At 41.8% G+C, this 21,216-nt stretch overlaps 1 protein-coding gene across 7 annotated transcripts in view; it reads left to right on the top strand.

Annotated features, from left to right (window-relative positions):
• The window catches only part of EPB41L4A (erythrocyte membrane protein band 4.1 like 4A), a 208,258-nt gene that overhangs the window by 159,151 nt on the left and 27,891 nt on the right, over nt 1-21,216 (top strand). For 6 of the 7 annotated variants that reach the window (XM_023748602.1, XM_023748722.1, XM_023748641.1 and 3 more), the window contains exons 14-16: nt 12,127-12,217; nt 14,627-14,710; nt 15,933-16,046. In XM_023748602.1, coding sequence (XP_023604370.1) covers nt 12,127-12,217; nt 14,627-14,710; nt 15,933-16,046 — 289 coding nt within the window. The remainder of the gene's footprint in view (nt 1-12,126; nt 12,218-14,626; nt 14,711-15,932; nt 16,047-21,216) is intronic. The other variant, XM_023748695.1, reaches the window with a different exon arrangement.

A 21,216-nucleotide genomic window follows, 5' to 3' on the forward strand; every position in this document is an offset into this window, starting at 1 on the left:
ACATGCTCTGCGAGCACTTCTAAGTCGGCTTCAACACTGCATGACTCCCCAGCACGAGCGCTTTGTGGTTAGTAGGTCAGTTGTCCAACTCCAGGGGATGACGGTGCCACACAGCCCTGGACCCTGTAGGCAATGATTCACATGTGGGTAGCTGACCCTCTGGGTGACCTGGGATGGATGCAGCCAAAAGCAGGAGAGACAGAAATGCTCTGATGTAGTGAAGTTTTACTTGATGTAGTGTAAGCTCTGGGCTGCTGAGAAACCATAATGTCAAGAAAGTATTAGTAATAATCATACTGAGCACCACTTCTGATTGGTACCTTGTGGTATGTGTGATGTCAGCAGAAGCTCACCTTGGCTTGTGGCAATTAGAAATATATTTTTCAACATGTTTTTTAGGCAGACAAAAGGCAAGCTACATGGGTAGAGACTGGCATGTCAGATCAATACAGTGTGCTCTGGTGAGCTATACGTGATAAATCCAGGTTCAGCCTGGAGTCCATGTCCTAACTGTGGATTATGAAGTCACTTAACCAGCCTAAGCCTCCATGTTTACATCTGTCAAATGAGGAGATGATCCCTGCTCATGGGAGATGTCATGAGAATAGTGTCTGAAATGGGCAGAGTATGGTGCTGACCACATGCAGAGGCTTGGGACACTTTAGTTTCCTTCTCCCCAACTAAGAGGAAGCCAGCCTTCTTTTACACGGTGTGGGCCAGTCTCTGAGTCCACCTGTCAGTCTTGGAATTAAATTTACCATATAGAATCAACCTCACATACAAAGGATACTATGATATATGGAGGCAATATGGCCTTTAGAGAGCTATGGGTGGAGAGAGTCATTCATTCAAGTACAGGGAATGGGGGCATAACAAGGGAAATGAGTACCCCTGCTCATTTTAGAAGATTCAGTATAAGCAAGATATGAGGGAAGTGAGCAAGTCAGAGTACCCTCTATATCTAAGCTCTGCTGGCAGATCTCTGAGCCCCCCCCACCCCCCCTCCGCCCCAAAGGCAGCTGCTGGCAGGTGATTTTAGCAGCTCAGAGTGTGACTACTTCTCAGGGTAGCCTTTAGTTCACCGTTTTCTCTGATTTTCACACACCACCCACTCCCTCACTCCGCCATGCTGATGCTCACTTCTCTTTAGTCCCATGGGGATAGTCTGTGGCTGTGAATGGGAAACAATGAACTCCTCACAGTGCGTTCATAATAATGATGCGATTGGATGATAGTTTAAAGCTCACAGAGTTCATCATTCCTTCTTCCAGGTAAGGTGGTTTGCCCTATCCGAAGTAATTAGCTGCTGGGTCTGCATTTTTTGTGTGAAGCAGACAATGGAAACGGAAGACAAAGGCAGGGCAGAGCTGAAAGGGCTTCGAGAGGGGAAGCAGAGTTGTTGAATGAAGGAGTAAACAGAAGCCAGGGCTCCGGGTCAGGGATTTCACAAGTTAAATCCTAACCTCACCTCTCCAGCATGAGCAGACCTGTTGCTGTGTTTGTCACCACAGAGATGGCAAACTACCCAAACATTTGAATTTGTGTCAGTCTGATTCTGCGGTCCCACAATGTCTGCCCTGAAAGGCCAGGTCCCCGGAGGAGCTCCACAGGTGGAAGAATGTTGATAACTAACAGTTACTGAGCATCACTGTGTGCCTGGCACTGTGCTGGGCACCCCACAGATAGTATCTCACTCATTTCTTTAGAAGATGCCGTGCCTCTCAATGTACAGGTGAAAAGACAGAGGCTGGCACCGTCTTAAAATCCCAGAGCTGGAATTTTAACTCAGATCAATTAGAGTGTACAGTGTCAACAAGAAAAAAAAACAACTGTGATAAATTTGTATGTGTGATATGGAATGATTTTCAATATAGAGTATAAGCAAGGCAAAAAAAGGTGTCGCAGCATATAATACACTCCCGTTATATAAGAAGACAAAAGTTTGAAATGGGAGGATATGCATACATATATAATCTACTGAGATGTGGTGCAAATCTGTGATTCTACTTTCTCTTCACCCTGACTGTAAGGATTCCAGCTGAGGAGTCTTAAATTGCCTCGGGGCAGATTATATGAGCCTTTGCACATGGCATAGTGCGAGGAAAACAATAGTTGTACCTGATTTGAGTAGATGCTGGAAACCTTTTATTATTTTGCTTTTTTTAAAAAAAAAAATCATCACTTCAGAAGTCTTATAGACTGTAAAAAATATCTTCCCAGATTACAAAATGCATTTTTGTCGTTGGAAATATACAATATTTTTCCATGCAAAAGTAAAGCAGGTTCTTTAAAACTCAAGTTCAAGTGACACTCTTATTGATACATTGAATGAAATTAACTGCGATAACCTTTGCATCAATACAGCTTTTCAAATTGTTCTTTTAGTCCAAATTAACCAGATGCATCTGGGTTTTTTCCTCGTTGGCTAAATTCATAGTTAGTCATTAGTGCTGTCTTGCTGGGAATGGATAAAAAGAGGCCTTTCAGGTTGGTTTTGTGTGTCTATGTCTTTGCCTTTGACTTCTGTGCCACAGTAACTGTAGAACCTGGTGAGTTTGAGTAACTTTCGGAATCGGCTCCACCCTTCCTTTGTGGTGTCAGTTCATGGTTCTGCCATAAAATAAAGGTTCTGCCTTGATTTTACTAACCATTTAGGCAAATTTCCCTGCCTTCTCACCCCTCTTCTTTGTAGACTGGGGTTCGAGGGTTTGCCCATGACCTATTGCAGCTTCTCTTTTGAGATAATCTCTGAGGCAGATGGCATCAGAGGATTCCACACCTTTGTTTCACTGTCAGATTCGGGATTCATGGGGGTGATTCCTCTGCCAGCATTTCCTTCAGACGTTGAGAAATGTGGGATTAATTTCTGTGGTTCTGCCTTCTTTACTTATTGGTAACAGTGTGAAAACTGGAGTTCCCGGGGTTCAGGGTTATTTTGGTAGGTGTAGGGAGAGGAGGTGAAACAGGTAAGAGAGGAGGGAATTACTTTCATTGTGGAGTAGGTACCTTGGGTTGGCACTTTGAACAATGCACTATGCTGATCTTGGGACCAAGAGTCCTATAGAGGTGACAGGACAGCCCTCTGTAACGGTGGCCTTGCCTCCTCCCTTCTCTCCTGGCATGAGAGTTTAGACCAAATGAGGAAAACACCCAGAGAAGCTGGAATTGGAGCCCAGAGGATGAGCCCCTCAGCTGGGGAGAGCTGTGCCTTTTAGGGATGCTATTGTAAGAATACTTCTGCTATTATAAGAAGCTGGTTTGCAAAGAATAGACTCACTGCGACAAACACTAAAGGACCATGCAGCACTGAGGGGGGGATGGGGGAGAAGACCCAGGTAGCCAGGACTTCTAGTCTGAGATCCTACTGTGTCTTTAGGATGCATCCCTAAGTTAAGCTGCTTTCCTTGCAACTAAACAATGAATCCTTTTGGGAAGCCCATGAGGAAGGTAGATGGTATTCTCATTTCACTCCTAAAGAAACTGAAGCTCAGAAACATTAAATACTTATTCAAGGTTACACAGCTAGTAAGAACAGCATCAGGATTCAAACCCAGGTCTTTAGAAGAAACATGTTTGGAAAGCAAATGGAACATAAAAAAGGTGAAAGGCTGCCTGCCCTAGCCCATTTGGATAGAGCGTCAAGCCTGTGGACTGAAGAGTCTCAGGTTCGATTCCAGTCAAGGGCACATGCCTGGGTTGTGGGCTCGATCCCCAGTAGGGGGGCATGCAGGAGTCAGCCGATCAGTGATTCTCTCTCATCATTGATGTTTCTATCTCCCTCTCCCTCTCCCTTCCTCTCTGAAATCAATAAAAATATCTTTTTAAAAAAAAGGTGAAAGGGCCCTAACTGGTTTGGCTCAGTGGATAGAGTGTCGGCCTGCGGACTGAAGGGTCCCAGGTTCGATTCCGGTCAAGGGCATGTACCTTGGTTGCGAGCACATCCCCAGTTGGGGGTGTGCAGGAGGCAGCTGATCGATGTTTCTCTCTCGATGTTTCTAACTATCCCTCTCCCTTCCTCTCTGTAAAAAATCAATAAAATATATTTTTTAAAAAATAAAATAAAATAAAAAGGTGAAAGGCCTAGAATTATTTGAAAATACCCGTCCTCTGCTTTTCTCATTATTGTGAGATTTGTTTACTCTGCTAGATCTGCTTGTTTCTGCAGGGATGCTTGAGCAGACAGTTCGTTCTGCTCATTTACAGAAGAGCAACAGTGTTAATTGCAAGGAGCCTTAGGTGCAGCACAGCGGGTGTATGTTTGTTCAAGGATGCTTCCCTTTGTCGACACTCTTCTGCCTTAAAGATGATGTTTATTTTCATCCTGTAAAAGACTTATTAATTGTGGCAACTCTGGTTAGATTTTCCTCTAAAAAGTTAATGTTTCCACTCTTCCTAGGAGTGTGTAGCATTCCATGCATAGCTACCAAAATTAGAAAAGCAAGCAAGGCTAAAGGCCTATTGTATATCCGAGTTAACTATCATAGTTTTAGTGAGTTGCCAGGAGTGTCACTTTTTCTCCCCTTTCTCATTCAACAAAAATTTATTGAACTCCTCTTTCGCTTAAGACCTGTGGCATTGTGATTTATAATAAGAAATCTGTGTTTGGTCTTAATCCCTGTACCTGACACAAAGCTACTAAACCTCTTGGAATTTCCTTGATAAGAACTGTGAAGGTGAAAGGAGTGACTTTCGTTATTCATGACAAATTCCTTTTAACCACAAAGGAGTTTATGCTGATAGGTGACTTTTGGAAAGCCTGAAGGATAGGGGTGTCTGCCAGGGAACCAACTGTGTGGTCAGGGAGGGGGAACTTTCAGTGCCACCCATGATTTCCAGGAAGTGGGGAGGGGCAGGAGGCTGAATCAAGTACCAATGGCTGGGGAGTTAATCAGCCATGCCTCTGTACTGAAGCCTCCATAAAACCCGAAGGACAGGGCTCTGGCGGGTGGTGAACACATGGCGATGCAGGAAGAGTGGTGCCCTCCTGTGGCCCTGGCCCCGTGCATCTCTTTCATCCGACTGTTCCTCAGTGATATCCTGTAATGAACCAGCAATCCAGGAAGTAAACTGTCTTCCTGAGTTCTCTGAGCTGCTCTAGCAAATTAATCAAACTTGGGGAGGAGGACGGGGAGCCTCTGACTTACAGCCAGTTGGCCAGAAGCATAGATAACGCCCTGGACTTTCCATTGGTGTCTGAAGCGGGGACAATCTTGTGGAGGATTTGGGGGAGTGCAAAAGTACTACCAGGATAGGGTGTGAGCGTTTACTCAACTCTCTTCCTTCACACTGAGTCCCCATATCAGAGGAAGAAAGAACTTGGTGTCCAAGTGATTTGCCACACCTCCTGATCCCAGCCAACCATCCACAAAGGAGGGGTGTTGTCATTGGGCCTAAGAGGGCTGGAAGGAAAGATGCTTGTTCCTCTGCTGTTATCACATCTGGCATCCCCTCCAGCACACACAGGTGTAGACAGGCTACAAGTTCTTCAGATAGCAGAACCCTTTCATTCTACTCTGAAGGTCTTAAGGGAGTGAGCAGATGCCTTCCCAGGGGCAGAAGTGCCTTTCCTGTTTTTGAACCTGGCATTCTGACCCACAGGGAAGGCTGTCTGTGACCGCCTGTCTCTCAGTGTGTGCCTCTGCAGCGCAGGTGGAGGGGCAGAGGACGAAGAGCCTTTATTTTCACCTGACTCACACTCCCAGGTTGATCATTTTGGTCATGAGGAAAGCAGAGGGATCCAGGAGAGTGCTGGGTCAGGGAAGAAGAAACTGGAAGCAGACCAACCAGGGAAGGGTTGTTCGTGCATAGACAGATTTTCCCAGCATCTTTCTCATCCACACCCATGCTTTATAATCTACCCTCCAGCTTTTTAGCAGAATGCCTTGTTTGATCTTGTACTTGACATGTAGCAAAATCAGAGTCTTAAAGGTCTGTGTATTTGTGGTAAAGAGGTAACCGTGCTTAAATACCACCCTGGAGATTTTGAAGGCAGAAACTCTAAAGCGAGGCAGGGGGTCTGGCTCTCTTTAAGACGAGTGGGCTGATGTTAGGTATTTGAACTTTAAAGAAAGATGTTAGATTCAGAAACACCTCTATTTTTCAAATTGTGTGTTTGGAAATTCAGTTTGGTTTACCTAAATTAATAAGTGTTCTGCCAAGTATAATCCCTTTCATGATGATAGGAAAAAAATATATATATGTAAGATTTTCTTGATCATTTTACTTTTGATCATAATTTGTGGTGTTAGAAAAATATTTGTTTTAATTTGCTATACCATATGCCATTTTTTTCTATAATATTCGGTCTAAAGTCAGTTGAAACCAAGGCAGAGTGACTTTGTACTGTCAGTGTGAGAAATAGAGCTAAAATATATTTCCATTTATTAGCTCATTCTTAATTCATGAATATCAGATTTTTTCTGAGAAGTTGTACTGGGTTAGATAACATTAAATCAGATTGGCTTAACTGAAACATAACCATCTGTTGTATTGGGAATCGCTGTAATTGTCCTGGCTGTTTGTTATTTGTTTCAAGCATCAGATATAGAGGGTTTGGTGTTTTTGTTTGTTTGTATGTTTGTTTTCTTCTTAAGTTTAAAGAAGAGAAGATATGTGATTAACTAAGATAAAATTTTAGCTAAAATTTACAAATGTATCATATTATAGAGTTCTTAAAATGAAATTATTTATAATCTTGCTTTCCTTATTGGCTACTTGTCCTTTTCCCCATATAACAAAATAAGGCATTCTTTCTTGCAAATATAAATTTATTTCATTTAAATGTCACATATTTATCCTCCATGTCCACTCTGTAAATTAAAATCAGTGGCAGCATTTAGATAACATCAAAGATTTAATTTAGGTTGACAGGTGTCAAATTGGGTTATACATTGTGAGACTTATAACTATATAAATGCAAAGTGGTTTTATAATTGAGAATCCATGTATATTCATCACCAGATCTGGACATCACAGAGATGACTTTTGAGAACTGCCCCCAGATCAAGCAGCTAATAGACCCTGGAGAGTTGATCTGTTTCTGACAGCTCCTCTTCCTGACCCGAAGGCCAGGGTCAAATGTGAGCAGGGCCAAACCCCACAAAAGCCTGGCAGCGGTCCCATGCACGCAGGCTGGAAGCATTTGCATTTAGGGTGTAAACAAATGAACAAACAAGAGACCATGGGACATTGGCGTTGCAGTGTCTTCACAACTGCAGGGAATTGTGTGGGCTCCTATAAAGCTATGGTGATAACAGTCCAGAGACAAAAATGATCACAGTTCATGAGCTAGATTTGCCTCTTCATTAACTATAGCAGTCCCCTGATAAACGTATTCTTCCCAACGTGAGCAGCCTCTTAAAATGAAGTCCTTTGTGTTTTTAATGTGAACAATATATAAAATGAATCGGGTGCTCCTAATTCTAAATGGCCTTGCCACAGTTAATATTTCATTCTATCTAAAATAAAATAAAATACAGATTTTCTAAGGAGCCTTGATAATCACATGTCAATAACTGATCTTTGTTATAGACCATCTGTGACTCTCATTACAAGAGCACTTCGCTACAGCACAAGGCTGCACTGAAAGCTCCGAGAAGTAGCCCATCCTGCAGGATGGGGCACGTGTCCTCTTGTCCTGCATGTCCTCTTGTCCTGCATTTCCCATACTACCACCTTCAGGTTGTTTTTTTTTTTCTCATCTTTTGACACTTTTTAAACATAACATAATTATCTTGAAATGTTCCCTTCTAGTGGAAAAAATAGCAGAAATAGAAGGGAAAAAAAACCCCTTTACAATAATGGACCTTCATTGAAAACCTACTACTGTGCTGTCAGTCATGGGGAGAGGGCACAGTGGTGTGTCCTTCATTTTATTGCAACTTTGAGGCCTTATAAAATACATAAGTCATGGGGACGTAACGTACAGCATGGTGACCATAGTTACCAATACTGAATTGCATATTTGAAAGTTGTTTGGAGAGTAGATCTTAAAAGTTCTCATCACAAGAAAAAAAAAATTGAAATTATGTGTGGTGATGGATGCTAACCAGACGTATTGTGGTGATCATTTCACAGTGTATACAAATATGGAATCCTTATGTTGTTAACATAATGTTATATGTGAAAAGATTTTGAGGCCTTATTAACTTTTATTAAAAATTTAAAAAGTAATAATTTTATTGTGTATGTTATACATATTTTATGAAATGAATACATAATGCTTTCTGCTTCTAGATATTTTAGATGGAAACTGACTCTTTGACTTTATCTAAAAGAAGGAGTTGCCCCAAAGAGAGTGGTTTGTGTAGTGTAGGAAAATTGCCTCATTGTTATATTTCTGGAGGTGGGGAGTGGTTAACTAGCCATTCACTTTATAATAGTTTATTAAACTGTTCATATATGTGTGATACATTCTTTTCAGTGGTCAGTTATAATTTACAATGAAAAAGGAATGGGGGGAAAAGATTTCACCAACCTCAAAATATCTCCTGAAACAGCTAAATTCCATTGTTATCAGTTATTTTAGTTAATACGTGGCTTCTCCTTTTCCTCTTTGAAATGGAACTAGTCTGTGGCCAATAATGCATGCAGACATGAGCCCTTTAGTGTTTAGGGCTTGTCAGATCCCGTCTTCTCTGTAGCCCAAGAATCTGAGCTAATGTGGAAGGGATGGTTCTGGAGGAGGTATGATGAGGGGAGAAAAAGTTGGCAATGGATGTCAGCAAAATGGAAAGTCAGTGAACTTAAATAATGCATAATTTATATTTCCCACCCTTTCATATTTCAGTAACCAACACATAACCTAGCCTTACTGAATTGCTTAGCTCTCTTTTTAAATGGTAGTATGGGGAAAATCACACTAATTTAACTTAATTAGGAAGATGATTAAAATACAGTGTTAAGAGTATAGTTATTACCTTTTTTTTAGTTATTACTTTTATTTTTTTTAAATATATTTTATTGATTTTTTACAGAGAGGAAGGGAGAAGGATAGAGAGTTAGAAACATCGATGAGAGAGAAACATTGATCAGCTGCCTCCTGCACATCCACTACTGGGGATGTGCCCGCAACCAAGGTACATGCCCTTGACCAGAATCGAACCTGGGACCCTTGAGTCCACAAGCTGATGCTCTATCCACTGAGCCAAACCAGTTAGGGCTAGTTATTACTTTCAAATGCACATTTAGTAATGTGAGTATTACCTAATTAAGGCTTTTTAAGAACCCTATACCCATGAATAGAAAAGAATAAATTTTAGTTTGCATCTGACTATTATATGAATGGACACTTCATAAGTGTTCCTAGTAAGTTATTGCTTGGAAGTAGCTTTCCCTCTGTAAGTCTGTTATCCTCATAAGGTTTTTAAAACCCAGGGTGGTCCATTTGATAGAGTTGTAGAGTAGGGGAATACGAATGAACAGATTTGTTATTAGTAGTCTACTGTTTTCAATATAAACGAGCCATAAATTAGATTGTATTACTGACAATAGCTTAACTCATTTATGCTGTGCATGTGAGAATTATGACTGCTGTGTTAATAAAATAGTCCTGACAGTCGAATAGTTTATTTTGAAGAAGCCTACTGCTTGTGAGTGTCTGAGAGAGCCTGTGTGTGTGTCACACACTCCCTCCAGAAATTATTTTGGAAAACCATCCATCTAGTGTTTCATCTTAAAAATTATGATTTGGATGTTGTGAATAACCAAGTATTGGTTTCTTTAAGAAAAATATATGCACATTTAGTTTGAATTTTTTTCTATTTAAAAATATTCCTCAGTTGTTTGTCTACCTGCTTATTAATTTTTGGAAGATTTGGATGGGAGGGGTGAAAGTGATTAAGTACCTTACTTTCCCCCAGGTGATTAGTTGTTAGACTAAGAAAAGACTAATCAGTCTGAGGAGATGGGGGTTGGAACAAACCTAGGCTTATTCTGAAGCGGGTGACACGGTGCTTCGTTACCGCGATGTTCACCTTGACTTAGTGCTTCCTTGGTTGGAGTGATTGGCACTGGTATTGGTCTCTCTGCTGCGCTTCCTCCTCCCCCCAGTCTGGGAAAATAGTCCTAGGTACATGAAGGTCCCTTTCATTTATATGAATTCATAATATCTGCTGAGAATAATACTGCAGTAAAAAAAACATTTATTTGGAACAATGTCTGGGCCACAAGTGAGTTAATCCCTCCTGCAACTGCCCCAGGGCCATCCCACATAGACTTCCAACTTCCAGAAGCAGCTCCAGCTCTGATCTGTGCCTGTAGTTTGGGAATCTGCCCCTACGACTTTATTAATGGCCATGGCCAAATAGACAGTGACTGGCCATTGCCGTACCTGATAGCACCTAGGGTAGTTAAGGGAATTGCTTGTGTCCCACTTACCATGAACTCTCCTGTGAAATTTCCCGTCGGCTCCAGAGTTCTTCTTTCCTCGTGCCTGGGTTCTGAAGGTCGCTTTAGTACGAGTGGCCTTTCATGCCACGTGCATTTTCAGGCTCACCTTTCCGTTTCAGGGTTACAAAATAGGAGCCAACGTCAGGTATTGAATTCATGACAAATTCCTTAGAATAGTAGTTTTTGGACCTCTAATTTGAAACCACTGTTTGTTTCCTCTGTCTGGGGTTATTCATTAATGTTTGCCTTTCCTGATAGATAGTCAACCAATGTGCCTACAAACTGCTCTGTAAGAAATTGCCACCTGGGGTGGGGGTGCTCAGTGTGGTCTTCCGGTCTCAGTTGCCCTGGAGAGAAAAAACTCCTCTTAGTTGGCGATAGGATGTTCTCTTCATTGGACATTCTTTCCACTTGTTTTCTAGAGAGTCTGTCTCCTAGTGGACGCTTTATTTAGACAGACTTTTTAACTACCTGAGGGTGGGGCACAGAGCACACATGGAAGGCCGGGTGGTGGGGGGGCCACACCACTGGGTTTCAAAGCCCCCTCCTCCCCCCCGACCCCCCCCCTTCCCGCCACACACTCATAAGCTGTGGGACTGTGGGACCTTGGGAAAGGCCCATTTTTAAAGTCTTTAAAAATGGGATAGTATTAGTATTTACTTACATGATTACATGAATAAAGAGATGTGAAGTGCTTGGAATAGCACATAGTACGTGCTCAATAAATATCAGCCCTTATTAGCATCACAAATTCATCTCATGACTCGAAAACCACTTGTGGTTAGTGGTGATGACACTTATTATCGAACTGTGGTTGTCCCCTACAAGATGCCTCTCTGAGGTGGACACGCCTGTATGACACAGAGTTTACTGAACAAGGACTCGGGCCTCCCTTCACTGGTTTCCCCTGCGCCAGCCCAGTGAGGTGCATGTCACCCTGCAGGCGTATGAGCCTCTGTTCCGAGAATGGGGTCCAGACTTCCTAGTGGGCTTAGCCCTTTCACTTAGCTCCCTTTGAATCCTGATTTCCATCACATCTGCTGGGCTCCCTCTGCTGGTCCACCTAGCATATATGCAAATTCTTGGAGTAGCAGCTTTTACAAAGTTAGTTTTAGGCTTTTAAGGAACATTTGCACAAACATATTTGAAAACATTTGTGTGTGTGTGTGTGTGTGTGTGTGTGTGTGAGAGAGAGAGAGAGAGAGAGAGCGAGTGATACACTCTTTTTTTGCCATTTGTATAATAAGTTGGGATATTTTCCTATTTTCAGTTTGAAAATGTGTTGTTGTTTGCTTTGTTTGATAGAATGGGAGCTATCATGGCATGCCAACAAATGTAACTTCTTTACAACGTAGTCATCAATTTTTACCTTATATATTTCAAGGTATAGCACTAAGGATCTTAGAGTCTTATTTTTTACAGTCGAAAGCAAAGACTTTCTCATGATGTAGGGAGTTAATTCTTTAAGTGGCAAAAGGTCCCATTTTAGAGAGGTGCCAGAGCCTAGACCCCATATGACGTGGTTATGTTGAGGATTGAGGGTTGGTTTTTTTTGCATCCAGAAAACAGCACCTCAGATTTATTGTTCGACTCATTATTATTTGGAATTGTAATTTATCAGTACAAGGTGCCATGACAGCCCTAAAATTGCATTGTAAAGTAACTCTTTTGCTTCTTTGTGTTTTCTTGATCACTTTGTCCTCCTCCCTTCCGTGTTTTCCTCTTCTTTGCTCCCAGGATCAAACAGCATAAACCGGGTAACTGCAAACACGGAAAATGGAGAAAATGAAGGAACAACTAAAATTATTGCACCTTCACCAATAAAAAGGTCAGTCAATTAACCGGAGGAACATAACACTGTATATTGTCACGAAGATGAATTTTCCTGAGCAAGGTGACGAATCTCTTCACTTTGGTAATTCAGTAGTACTTTCGATCAAAATAGTCTGGGGCCAAAGGATATTTTAAAATGCCAGCGAATTATGCCACATCAGGACCTGCCTGCCTCGTTTGAAGGAAACACCCTGCTGTCACAGCGTGCTGCTCTCAGAGGTAATCGGAGGTCTGCGTTCTCGGCAGCAGAGTGAAAAGTCCATGTGATTTTTTAAATGGCGAGATGTGATGGACTAACTCAGACCTGTGAAATAAAGTGGATGATATTCATGTTTAATGTACTGTGTTCATTATGGCAGTGCACTGAGTTGTGGCCCCGGGAAGCGGGCTTATAGCATTTAGAGGTGCAGGGCTTCAGAAGGCAGTGATTGCATATGTATGAAGAGTGGTCATGGTCCTCGCGTCCATTTTCCCAGCAGCATTCCCCAGAGGAAAAACCTTCCTTGCTATGTTACATGGACTGTTTCCCTGGAAGATCAGCCTTGTTCTCTAACACACAGTTTCAGTGTCCTTTTTTCCTGTCCCCAATGATGTTCAGGGGACAGCGTTTTAGACGTACACTGAGCAGCGTTCAGCCCCTCGCTTTCTCTCTGGAGACGGCCGCCCACACATCTTGGAGAGGTCCAAGCTGTCAGAAACGTGTGACCTGGAAAGACTTCTGAGGTCACCTGCTCCGTCTTTGTTAGTAAATACGGGGGTCTTCATTCAGCTGGATTGTGACTGCTTGGAGAAATACTGTTTGTAATTTCTCAGCAAAATAATTTCAAGATATGAGGGTTCTTATATCAAGTTGGAATGTTTTTCCCAGGGTTTTGATTTCATTTCCGTTTGTTTAGTTTTAGAACACTCCCTACAGATTCTCTCTTTGGAATGATGAGTTCTTTGCCTTTGCAGACACTTTAGTTTACTGTGCTTCCCTTAATCAGCCTCACAGCTGTGGACAGAGTCAGCTTAATCTGTATGTTCAGGGTGTGCGGTGGGAAGTCTAACAGAAGATCAGTAATCTTCCATGAAATTCAGATCCCAAGCTTTTTAGAATGTATAGAAGCAGTTCAATCTCTTTTGTAATTGCATTCTTGCCAAGGACTGATACCTAAAGGCCTGCCAGAATTTTCCCACTCAAGCTTTAGATGAGAAATAGTTTAGGAGGCAGTTAACTCGCCACCCAGGGTGTCATTGTTCTTTAACTTCTGCCTACTCTCCCAATTCCCCTTTCATCTTGCTACTCCCTTTCTCAATCTCCCTTGTCTCGTCTCGCCTTTTCTCCTGACTTATTAAACACACGCGCGTGTGCGCACACTTTCCACTGTTGCATTAAACATCTAGCATATTTATTACTTTGCCTCATTTCAAAAGTAAGCTTTTACTTTGGAAATTTGATCTTCCAAAGGTTTTTAACCTTTCTATAAAGAACACATTCTTCACTATAAAACCTACTACTTACTACCTACTAATACTATGAGTGATGTGCTTTCATCAAATATATTTTTAGATTTATATTCCTGTGTGGTTATAATATCCTAGGGTGCAAGTTTATTTTCATATTTTGAAATGACCTTGTCGTTTTTTTCTCTCTCCTTTTTCTTGGCTGATATAAAGAACCCCGCTAGGACCAGGTTTGAAGACAGTATGTAGAGGATTCCTCAGAGAGCCAGGGTTAAAGGGCACCAGTTCAGTAGCTCTCTTTCGGAAGCTGAGAGGAGGCACTCCCCCCTCCCCCACCAGTGACGAAGGCTTCTAAGAAGTCCCTTCCTGGTGTCTCCCCTGTGTTTCTAAAACAATTTGTTGGGATGGAATAACAACTCAGATATATTTACATTCTTAGGGCAGAAAGATGATACTTGGTCAGGAAATAGCATTGAAAGTCATTCTGATTTGGAAGGATGATGCCAAGGAAGGCGGAAGCTGAGGGCAGGGCAAGGTCAGTGGGGGCAGCCTGAACCTGCTCAGAGCCGACTGCCCTGCACAGCTTCAGACCCACACCCAGAGCCAGGGGTCTCTGACCACCTTGAAAAGAGGGAGCCGGCCACACAAGCCTGGATGCCTGTGCTCCCTGTCCTGCAGGTGGGCTCTCTTGAAAGTCTCTTAACAATGGATGACCTGGCTCCTGTTCGCTTAAAGCAGTAAAACCAGAAAGAAAAAGAGGGGGAAAGACACAAAAGTACTTGCTGGAGACATGTATTTTTGTAGGAAAATCATATTCTTTTTGGAATGAGTCATGGGTATAAATAAACACATTTTTAAACATTTGTTAAATAATTTTACTGGAGAAATAAGTATGTGAGTTAACTTCCTTTTATTTTCTAGTTAATTTGTGTTTCATACTTTTTTTTTTTAATTGAAGCTTTAAGAAAGCCAAGAATGAAAATAGTCCTGATATCCAAAGAAGCAAACCTCATGCGCCGTGGGAAGAAAATGGCCCCCAGAGGTAAGGGGATCTTTGTTTTTCTGAAGGAGAACAGTAGGGAAGGGGTTAGCAGTTGCCTCTATCAAATAATAGAATCCACCTGCTTTGTGGCGGGTCAGGACTAGCTCTGGACCAGGCAGTCAGATTCCTGCATCAGCGTGACCGGGAACTTGTGAAGTGGAGATCAACAGGATGTGTCCCAACGTGGAACTCTCTCCTGGAAGGACAGAGAGGAAACCAGTGTATATTAAGAAACTGCCTTGGAAGGTCACCGTGATGGTTTAGAGCAGTGGTTCTCAACCTTCCTAATGCCGCGACCCGTTAATACAGTTCCTCACGTTGTGGTGACCCCCAATTTCATTGTTACAAATTGAACATAATTAAAGCATAGTGATTCATCACAAAACAATATGTAATTATATATGTTTTTCCGATGGTCTTAGGCGACCCCTGTGAAAGGGTCGTTCGACCCCCAAAGGTGTCGCGACCCACAGGTTGAGAACCGCTGGTTTAGAGATGATGTATTTTGGAAAACTCTAAATGAAATGTAGTAATGATACTTCCTCCAGTTTCATAGTTCTTATAAAAACGTGAGTTGAAATCTGTAGCTGATGAATAGTAATTCTAGAAGACATAAAAATATATATTTAGTTTCTTTTGTTCATAACTATCAAAGCAGCGACATACTTGCATTATAACTTCCTGGGCACATCCTTACGATGGTTTCAGGTATGACTACTCAGGGGTTCAAATCCTAGTTCTATACTTTCTAGCTACTTTACTTGGGCTACTGAATGAAACATTCTGTATTTCTCTTATCTTTTTTGTTAAATGGGCCTAATAATTGTACTTCAGTGCTTAGGGTTAATATGACTATTCGCTAAGATAATGAATACAAAGTTTTGAGCTTGGTCAGCGCCTGGCAGGTGGTAGGCTCATCATAAATGCAATTCATTGTTGTAATTATTCCTGACCTTTGTGTCTGTTCATTTCTCATTGTTGAAGGCCACCAAGAAAAATCCATTCCTGCAAAATAATGACCTATATGATTTGTTTTACCAGATTTTACCCCTCTTTTCTTTCAATGTATCTTGTCAACAAAAAGCACCGTTTGCCCACAATTCCCTTGAAAGTACCAATTGTGCAGTCATGACTGCCCCCCTAGGACCATTGGGGTCTGGGGTTAGGGTGTTTGCTCCTCCAGGGCCTCCAGGGATTATCGACCATTCCTCTCTCACTCTAGTGGTCTCTACAACTCTCCCCATGACCGCACGAAGTCCCCAAAGTTCCCCTGCGCACGCCGCCGAAACCCCTCCTGTGGGAGCGACAACGACTCTGTACAGCCGACAAGGAGAAGGTAGGCTGAGCACAGCCCCTGATTTAATTTTCGGTCCCAGTCACATTTTTATCACGGGTTATTCTCATAATATCAAGACTGTTTGTCTCCCCAGGAGAGCAGAAAGCCTATATTTTCTGAGATAAATAAAATAGGTTAGGGGTCCCGAAGCATTTCTCTTAAACAGCCAGATTCAGAGCATAATTTCAAAAATATTAACAGGAACTTGCTTTCTGTATTGTACTGATAAGTTGTTAAGAAATACATATATGATATACTTTAATAATATATATTATATAGTATGTGCAACAAATTATATAACATGTTATGTCAATGACATATATTAGTACATAAAAGACATTACATGTTTCAGCCTAGGAAGACAAAATTATGTTACAGATTAATCGCAACTGAGGCTGTGTTCTCTGCTCTCAGGCAGATACGGTTGTATAAATGTGAGCAAAACTCCTTTCAAAGCGCAGAGAAAATGCATTGTGTTGCCCAGCAGGTTGGATTGTTTGGGTGGTTATATGTACATGTGTGTACTATTTAATTTTTTATAAACGTCCGTATCTAGAAGTTTGGGACTCTCTTTGCAAAGCAGGGTGGGCAGTGGGGCAGGTCCAAGAGAGGAAGACCCAAGAAATGACTCACCGGGGAAATCCACTTCATTCCTACATGATGGGGCTGTGTTTTGCCCTGGGTACCTACGTAAGTGGTATTTTATGAGTGACTTTTATAATTGTGAGACATTCAGGTCACGCTCTCAGATAACCATCAACATTCCTTTTATATCATGGTGGGTCTGGCAAGCAGAGGCCCTTCTGTCTTTTCGGCCCTGTTTATACTTACCTGTTGGTCCATCCCTGTCTCATTTCTTCTACTTCTGCCGGTTTTCCAGAACTGTATTCCCCAGCTTTCTCCAACCAGTCCAACTTCACTGAAATCCTTTGATGGTTAGTTAAGCAGAGAAAGGTCCATATCACCCTCACCTCCTAGGGCTGGAAAGGGGGAGAGAAATCATGACCAACAGTGGATAATGGAGTAATAGTTGGCATTCATCATGTCCTGAGGACCATTGAAGTCCTGAGCAGTTTACTTGCTGTATATTAGCTCATTTTATCCTTATAATAACCATACAGAAATGGGCATTTGTATCATTCAGTCACGAGGCCTTTTTAGCAGAGAGGGATTAACGCAGGGAATTTTGGTGCACAAATATGAGTAGGATGAAAGGAACGAAAGGCAGAGACATGGTACAGCCCTGAGGTCTGGATGCTGCCCTGCCCCTGGGCTGGAGGAATAAAAGGAGACAAGGGAGTGTTACCAGAGATGCAGAGCTGCTTCTGCCTTTGAGCTGGCTCCCAGGAGCCTGTGCTGGCTGCTGGCATTGCTGGCTGCCACTGTCGGAGGTGCCACCACTGTAGCTGACGCTGTGGAACCCCACTTCTCAGGAGCGCATGAGTGGGTGCCACAGGTACTATCAGAAGCACAATTGCCTCCCCTTTTCCCCTGCCTTCAGATCTCACCTGAGTGTCTCTAAGTGGAACCCAGCTGGCAAAGGAGTCCAGGAAAATGCAATTGCCCGCCGTCTAGTGCTGGCACTACAGGGAAGATGACAGATGGGTTGGGATGGGGCTGAGCACCAGTGGACAGGACCTGGCCCAGCATTATCATCTCACTTCTACAGAGAAGAAAACTGGCTCGGGGAGATGGCAGGAACTGTCCTTTGTAACACATCTGGGATTTGGATCCAGGGCTGTACATCTGGAAAAGGCCAGGGTAATGGACCATCATTTCAGTAAGGCAGGAGGGAAGGTTTTCTGCCCTCCTTCCCTACCAAGGATTGGTTCAATTCAGACAACTAAAAAACGTGGCAACACCCCTGGGAAATACTTTTAAAATGCCTTTATGTATATATGTGTGCTGAGGGATGTGGGTAGTGGGTTTCACTAAATATATTAAGAATTTGGCATCGTCTGATGATTGTTAAAGTTTTTACAGTTTTTCATTCTTAATTATTAGTGTACTTTGTCATTTCCAACATAAAAGAATTGCACATGTTGAGCAAATGGCCACTTTGATTTTAATATATTCAAAAATGAACTTACCAAGTTTTGCTAAAATGCACCAAGCTTTACATTTCTTTTCAAACTAAATGCTTGAAATAGTTTGGAGCATATACATTCTCAGATCCAGACTAATGACTCTGCACTGAAATCCATTTTCTGTTGGCTTCCTGTGAAACACAGAGAAGCAATTGTGGTGCGTGGTTACAGGACCCTTTCATAGGCACCATTCGGGGAAAAGACCATTGGGATTTGGTCTGAGCACCATAAAGCCTTCTGTCTGGTTCTGTGTCACCTAAAAGATCTCTTATTCAGCATGTGTGTTTGGAGGAGACCAGCCATTGCTTCGTGTCAGCATGACTGAGACAAAGCTCATTCTTTATTGTTTTTTTCGCTATAAATGCCCTTTAAATGTCCCTGTCCTTGTTAGTCTTGTTTTATCTTCACATATGTTTACCTTGCCCCTGGGCACAAATCCCTACAGACATGGATTAACTCTGACATTTAAAACTGAGATTTGTCATCAGCATGGAAGAATCTCAAGGACTTAAATTTAATAATAGGAAATTCTCTTTTGTAATGGATACCAGGATAACATGTTTTGCAGAAGATACCACAATTTCTATTTTGCCAGTCATCTGTCATTAGATGAGTACAGCTACCAAATTCTGGCAGAGTCTAGAACATTGGTCTCAATCTTTTTCGGTGATAAAACTCTGAGAATCTGATGAAATGTTGGATTCATTCCCTAGGCAGTGGTCGGCAAACTCATTAGTCAACAGAGCCAAATATCAACAGTGCAATGATTGAAATTTCTTTTGAGAGCCAAATTTTTTAAACTTAAACTATATAGGTAGGTACATTGTTATTAACTTAATTAGGGTACTCCTAAGGCTTAGGAAGAGCCACACTCAAGGGGCCAAAGAGCCGCGTGTGGCTCACGAGCCGCAGTTTGCCGACCACAGCCCTAGGGGGAAAGACTGTATTATTGAATACACATACAAACTTCTTTATAATTGTCAAGGTTCATGGAGACCCTGATGCCTGCGTGTTTAAACATTCCTATTTTAAAAAAGAAACCCAGCATGCTTTCTGACAGAACAATTTATTTTTACCCCCATTAATCTTTATACTCAAAAATGTTTAGAGTACCCACTGTATGCCAGGCACTGTATTAAACAGCATCAGAGAAAGTCTCTGACCTTTGAGAGTTTATCGTTTGTTAGGGAAGAAACATACAAATTACAAATACATGTGCAGTTATGACTGTTATATGTTCTTCAGGGGGCAGTTATGCTTAGGGAAATTTAAAAACTTTTTAACTGAAAAATGCATATAGAAAAGTATACCTGTTCTAAGAATAACTGGTTGATAAACGTTTGCCATCCAAACACATGCACTATTAGGAGCGGTTTTGCTGCGTTGTTGAGTTAAGGAGGTTGGAAGGGTTCCTGAGGCCGGATGCTGGAGCTGGAGCTGGGATCAGACAAAAGCAAGCAAAGAGAGGAAGAGGGACTGGTATGTGCTGAGGCCTTGGGATAGAAGGGAGAGGGGAGCATTCATGAAAAGGATAAAGGCCAGTGTTGCTCAAGCATTGAGGGTGAGCAGAAAAGTGCTAGAAATGAGCCTGGAGAGAAAGGTGGGGCCAGACCTCATCAGACACCTGAGCTTTGTTGAGGATTTTGGTCATTAGATCAGTAGTTTTCAGAAAGGATGATAACAAGATCATATTTGTTTTGTGTAAAGGTGGCCCTTACTGTTCTGTGGAAAAGAGGTGGAAGGGGATAGTTGTGGAAACAGAGAGGCCAGGCAGCAGGCTATCATATGAGTCCTGGCCAAAGAGAATGGGAGCATGAGCCAACCTGGTGATGTGGAGACAAGAAAGGTGGTTTCAAAACCCATCCAGAGGTAGAATCAATAGTGCTGGCAGGATCAGCATGAGGGTGAAGGAGCGAAAGATGTCAAGAATGAAGACCAGGCTTGTGCAGTTTCATGAATTGAAGTGTGATGCACTGAAATAAGAACCAGCAGGACATTACATGCTGAAAGGGACAACTTTTTGGGTTTGGGATTGTGGAATTTGCGGTTCCTTTGAGAAGTCCAAGTGCAGGATTCACATGGATTGTTGGAAATAAGTCAGGAGTTGGGTTAGTTGTCTTGACTAAAATATAAATTTCTTAAAAATGTTAATTGAAATATGAAATACAGAGGAGGCTGTCCAGATAGATAGTATAGATAGAATGCAAAGACCAAGCCTATGACAGACCTAGGATTATTAACTTGGTAAAAGAGACATAGAATTTGTGGCCACAGAAAAAATCAAGAGAGTGAAAATCTGCTTACTAAATGGCTCCCTTCTCTCTTCATTCCCAGAATGCTAGAAGCCAGGCTTGTATCTTCCAGACATGAGATTATAGAATCTCACTGTAAGAAAGGACAGATACAAGAGGAAAGATCTGCAGATAGAAACTTTCCAAGGATTTTCCAAGGAAATGGTTGAGACTATCCACATCACTTTGTTCCACATGACAGTAAAGCCATCAGTTAACATGCTCTCCACCCAGAGGTTTAGTGCACAATGCTTGAGAGAGTCATTATCACCCAGCATTTGAGGATAATTTCTGTTTGGAAAGACAGAGACTGAAACAACTAGGAGTTGTTTGTGTGTGTGTGTGTTGGGGGGGAGGGGTGGGGCAGGGGCACTCATAGGAAATAGAGTCAATATAAGAAACAGAAAGCTTTTTATGAAAGTGTAATTATTATCTTTGGAAAATGAAAACTTTGATATCAAAAGGAAAGAGTGAATAAAAGTTCTTAGACTTTAATGTGACAGAATTTTTAAAATAATCAATAGAAGGTTTAGAAGATAAAGTTAAGGAAATCCTCCCCAGAGTAGAGCAAAAACAAAGCATAGATATGTAACCTGGATATGAAATATTCGACTAATGAAATTTCTAGGGAAAAACCTCAAGAAAATGCAGAAGAGGAAAGTATTAAAGAAGTTGTACAAGAAAGTATTTCAGAACTGAATTATCGTACTTTATGGAGAACCTGCTGAGCATTTGATATAATAGATTGAAAAATTAGATCCATACCAAGATTCATTATCATAAAATTTTAAA

Source organism: Myotis lucifugus, unplaced genomic scaffold, assembly GCF_000147115.1.
Source record: "Myotis lucifugus unplaced genomic scaffold, Myoluc2.0 scaffold_0, whole genome shotgun sequence".
In the NCBI taxonomy this organism is placed as follows: domain Eukaryota; kingdom Metazoa; phylum Chordata; class Mammalia; order Chiroptera; family Vespertilionidae; genus Myotis; species Myotis lucifugus.